The 5,026-nt window shown below is 46.0% G+C and overlaps 2 protein-coding genes across 2 annotated transcripts; both read left to right on the top strand.

Annotated features, from left to right (window-relative positions):
- The first annotated feature begins 310 nt into the window (after window positions 1-310).
- On the top strand, window positions 311-1,333 carry LOC122665653. Its single transcript, XM_043861804.1, has one exon. The coding sequence runs from the start codon at window positions 311-313 to the stop codon at window positions 1,331-1,333; it is 1,023 nt and encodes a 340-aa protein (XP_043717739.1).
- Window positions 1,334-1,797: 464 nt separating this feature from the next.
- Window positions 1,798-2,595, top strand: LOC122665652. The gene is made up of 2 exons (XM_043861802.1): window positions 1,798-1,917; window positions 2,068-2,595. The coding sequence occupies exons 1-2, from the start codon at window positions 1,798-1,800 to the stop codon at window positions 2,593-2,595; spliced, it is 648 nt and encodes a 215-aa protein (XP_043717737.1).
- Window positions 2,596-5,026: the final 2,431 nt, after the last annotated feature.

The following is a 5,026-nucleotide window of genomic DNA, read 5'->3' as shown; positions in this document are numbered from 1 at the left end:
GTTTTGAAATCCAATCAATTAACCTTCTTTCAAGTAATTTTTTTCAAAAATAAAAAAAAACTTTTGCATGAGTATTGGCTATATTCCTTGTCTCTATTTTTTTTTGTTAAATGGCTGTATTCCTACTCTGACTATCCATTAGACAACATTTAAGTCACTGGAATGCTAAGGCTCCGTTTGGTTGCAAGGGAAATGGGAAAGGGAAGGGAAGTGAATGGATTTTCCCCCCTTTTAAGTCATTTGGTTGCAAAGGAAGTAAACTGGGAGGCAGCTCCGTATTGTGGATTTCTTTAAGCCGGTGGCAAGAGTCATGGAAGGTGTGGTGCAGGCTGGGGAAAAGGCTATCGAAGATGTAGTAGCTGGCCCTACTAGACCACCCTTGACAAAGTCTTATGCGAGGGCGGTGGGAGGGTCACTGCCAGTTATTGATGACTTGCCGGATCCGATAAAAGCTGGGAACTCTACAAAGGTTGTCATTCCCCAGGAGGCGTACGAAAAAGAGTTGCTTGGTTTCAAGAATGCTTTGATTGGGAGGACTAATTTCCGGTTCATTACTGTGGATGAGATAAGGGCTGCAATTAGAACTTCATGGAGATTAGAGGTGGGGGTGGTACTATCGCCGCTGGGGAAGGGGTTCTTTCTTGTCGAGTTCGAGAAGGAGGGAGATATGGCTGCTATCTGGAAAAGGGGGTCGAGGAGGGTAGGCTCACAAGCGATAACATTCCAACGATGGAGGCCACGGTTCAACTTAAATGATAGAACGATGTCGAACAAGCTGGTCTGGATAAGATTCCCAGACCTCCCTTTGGAATATTGGAATGAGAAAATTCTGTTATCTATGGCCAAGGCGGCGGGGAGGCCGGTGACGATTGACCCTTGCACCCAACGTGTGATGTTTGGGAATTGTGCGACAGTTCTGGTGGAGCTCGATATAGATGGGGAGAGGATTAGTGAAATTCAGGTTGAGCACATGCACCCGTGCTCGAGGGATCCCTTTTGGTTTCATCAAACCATCGTTTATGAGGATGAGCTTGAGTGGTGCAGGTTCTGTAAAAAGGTGGGGCACTCATCAGAGAAGTGTCGTTCGAAGGTGTGGTCTGAGGCTACCGATACCGGCAGGGGAGACGATCAAAATGCCAATACAAATTTTGAGTGGGTAGATGGCCGGAGGTGGCGCTGGCGCAGCAGAAAGAGGCAAGGTCAGGCTAACTTGTCACCAGAGAATCGTGTGGAATTAGGAAACCCGATCCAACGGGGTGATCTTAATCTAAACTCTCCTTTCTTGGAGAGCTCTCATAAGCAGATGGAGGAAGTTGGCATGAGACATGATTGATACCACTTTGGGCTGATCGCATGACATGGAGGATAGTAATCGCGAGATTCCAGGGATCGATGAGCTGTGTGGAGCGGGTGGTACGCTGGAGGTTGTACTACCCAAAATATCTGGCATGCAAGATGGGTTTATGGGAGCTGTTGGATCGGGTTCTAACCCTGGATCTGAATCCGAGTCTATTCAAGACACAACTGCAGCTCTTCGCCATGCAGCAAGGGAGGTGATAGTGGCTAACTGTGAATTAGTGCCTGATTCTTTGGGGAATGTGGTTACCTCGGTGAGCCCAAATCAGGTGGCTAATGGACAGGCTGTGGTGCACCACGATGGTGTGGAAAAGGTTGATGAAGCGATAAGGGCCTTAGAGGCTGGTGAGGCTGCTAAGCAACAATCGATAAAGGGGAAATAGGTTGTGGAGTATGCGACAAGGAAATCTGGTCGCGTGGTGAAAAAAAAAAACGTTTTTAATGAGGGCTCTCTACTGGAATATTAGAGATGTTAGGAAGGCTGCTGCTAAGTTGGCCTTGAGGATTTTTATTAAAGAAAAGCATTTGGAAGTGGTGTGCATTGCAAAACCGATGGTGGAGGTTAATAGATTCCCTGCTTTGTTTTTTAACAGGTTGGGATATGATAGTGACTTCATTCACAATAATCGTAGTGATAGGGCTCCAAACCTTTGGGTGATATGGAAACGGGGTTTATCGAAGCTGTCACTTGTGATGGAATCTGAGTAACAGATTACGATCAAGGTGGATTGGGGTCAGATTAATCCCCTCTTGACTTTTGTTCATGCAAAATGCCTGAGAGTTCTTCGTAGAGATCTGTGGACCGAGCTTGGGACGGTGGCTCCTCTGGATTCTTGTCCATGGCTTGTTGTAAGGGACTTTAATGCCACGTTAGCCTTGACTGAGAAAAAAGGCCCAGGCTCCTTCAGTCAGGGATCGATTGCAGAGTTTGGGGCGATGGTGGATGCTTGCTCGTTGATGGCGATTCCTTCTCAGGAGCGCAAATTCACTTGGACAAATAACAGAAAGGTTGGGCATGTTGCTGCAGTGTTGGATAGAAGCTTTTGTAATGAAGCTTGGCTCTCTGTTTTGGGGGATAGCTCGCAGATTGTGCTTACAAGTACCATTTCAGATCATCCTCCTATCCTTGTGGTGGCCGAAGCTATTAAGAGACCGGCAAATGCTCCCTTTCGGTTTCAACGGTTTTGGTTGGACCACCCCAATTTCCCGTCTGTAGTGGAGGATTCCTGGAAGGAGTGAATCACCGGATCTTCTACATTCGTTTTGGCCCAAAAGCTGAAAAGGTTAAAACCAATCCTTAAAGCTTGGGCTAAGGAGACTTACCCAAACTTTGAGTCGCAGATTAAATCAACAAAGAGTGAGTTGCAAGCAGTACAGGACGTGATCGACAGAGTCGCGTGGGATGACAGACCAATTGTTTGATCGTGAGGTAGAGGCGAAGAAGGCTTACAATGTAGCGGAAGATAATTATGAAAAGTTATGGGCAAAAAAATCCAGGTTGAAAAGAAAGGCTCTCGGAGACAGATGTTCTAAGTTTTTTCATCTTTCTACAAAGATGAGAAGAGTGAGAAATACTATCCGATCTTTGGTAACAGCAGATGGGCATGTTCTTATGGATCAAGAATAGATTAAAAATTATGTGGAGGATTATTATAAAGAATTCCATAGGGCTGTGGAGGTTGTTGAGTATGAGGAGCTTCTCAACTGTATTCCTCGGGTCTTGGAGGAGGTAGATAATTTCAGACTGGATTCGGTCCCTTGCGACTCAGAAATTAGAGCAGTGGTGTGGCAGTTGGACCCTGAAAGTGCTCCGGGGCCGGACGGGTACCCTGGGGCGTTCTTCAGAGCTTGTTGGGATGTGATAGGGGCGGATGTGTGTAAGGCTGCACGGTATTTTTTCTCCTCTGGCCGGCTAGCTGTGGGTATCAATAATTGTTTTATTGCATTTATTCCAAAGGTGGACAGTGCTTTGACATTAGAGAAATTCAGGCCATTATGCATGAGGAATTTCTTTTGCAAGATTTTGTCCAAGGTAATGGCTCGTAGGTTGGAGGTGGTTCTCCCTAAATTAATCTATGAGGAATAGGGTGCGTTTCAGAAGAGGAAGGTTATCCATGACTATTGCGATAGCTTCTGAGCTAGCTAACATGATATCTGCTACTTCGAGGGGAGGAGGATTGGGGTTGAAAATAGACATCCAGAAGGCTTATGATACAATCTCCTGGGATTTTAATTTCAAAGTGATGCTTAAATTTGGGTTCTTGGAGCGGTGGATTAAATGGCTTAGCAGCCTGTTCACTTCTATAAGAATCTCGGTGCTTGTGAATGGAGGTCCAGTAGGCTTCTTTGGTGTGGAACGTGGGCTGCGTCAGGGGGACCCCATCTCCCCAATGTTGTTCATCCTAGCCAAGGAGGTGTTGTATAGGGGATTGTCTAAATTGCTCAACGAGAAGAAAATTTCTTCTTTTCATTGGCCGGGGGTGTTCGCACCCCTGGGCATTGCTTGTTCACTGATGCTAATTTTATTTTCACTAATGCTTCTAATCATTATGTCAGGAATCTCAAGTCTTTCCTAGGTCAATACCAAGAGTTTTCAGGCCAAAGGATAAATCTGGAAAAGAGCAAGCTTGGGAGCCATTCCCCCTAATAGGCGCTATGCTATTGTGGAGGAGCTGTAGATTCCGGTTTGTAAATTCCCCGCTTGGTACCTTGGTGTAGAGATCTCTAAGGGTTGTGTGAGAAAGGACATGCTGCTCCCTGTGATGGATAGAGTCAGACACAAATTGGCAGGCTGGAAAGGAAAACTGCTTTCGATGGCTGGTCGTGTGGAATTGGTGAAGTCTGTGGTGTCTAGTATGCCGATCCATAGCTTCTCGGTGTACTGGTGGTCTACCTCTTTGATTGCTACCCTAGAGTGCTGGATGAGAAACTTCATTTGGACAGGTGATGTTGAGTCCTCAAAGGCTATAACTGTTGGGTGGGACAAATTATGCAGATTTAAGGAGGAGGGGGGATTGGGGATCAAGAGGTTAAGAGATGTGAATAAAGCAATGCTGTGCAAGCTTACCTGGAAGATTAGGAATGAGAATTCGGTGTCTTCAACTTTTTTAGGACACAGGTTTGTCAATAAATGGGGGAATGTGCGGCCTGGGTATAGAGCCTCTTCTATCTGGCCAGGTATTAGAAAAATGTGGAGCTTTGTGGCGGAGAAGGAACGTTGGATCCTGGGGAATGGGAAACAAATAAATTTTTGGAAGGACAAATGGTGGGGTCCTGTTTCTATTCAAGAAAAAAATTGGCTGGATGAGGATTTCTTCAACAATGATGGAACCAAGGTGAGTGATTTCATCATGGAGGGGGATTGGAAGCTGCCGCCTGTCACATCGACTGCCTTGATCGAAGCTTTCCAGGTAATTAAACAAATGCAGATCCCTAGTTATCCGGTGGAGGATTCAGTTAGATGGAGCTTGTCGAAGTCAGGGGAATTCTCAGTGGCGGCCACTTGGGAGGGTATTAGAAGGAAGTTGCCTATTGTTCCTTGGGCAAATCTGGTGTGGTATAGGAATATCCAGCCATGGCACTCTACTTTTGGGTGGAAGCTGGCTCATGGAAAGATCCCCACGGACGAGGAAGTTCAAAAAAGGGACATTTGTTTGGCAGCTAGATGCTC

The sequence above is a fragment of the Telopea speciosissima genome, chromosome 6 (assembly GCF_018873765.1).
Source record: "Telopea speciosissima isolate NSW1024214 ecotype Mountain lineage chromosome 6, Tspe_v1, whole genome shotgun sequence".
NCBI classification, from domain to species: Eukaryota; Viridiplantae; Streptophyta; class Magnoliopsida; order Proteales; family Proteaceae; genus Telopea; species Telopea speciosissima.
This window is presented reverse-complemented; position numbering and strand designations above follow the sequence as displayed.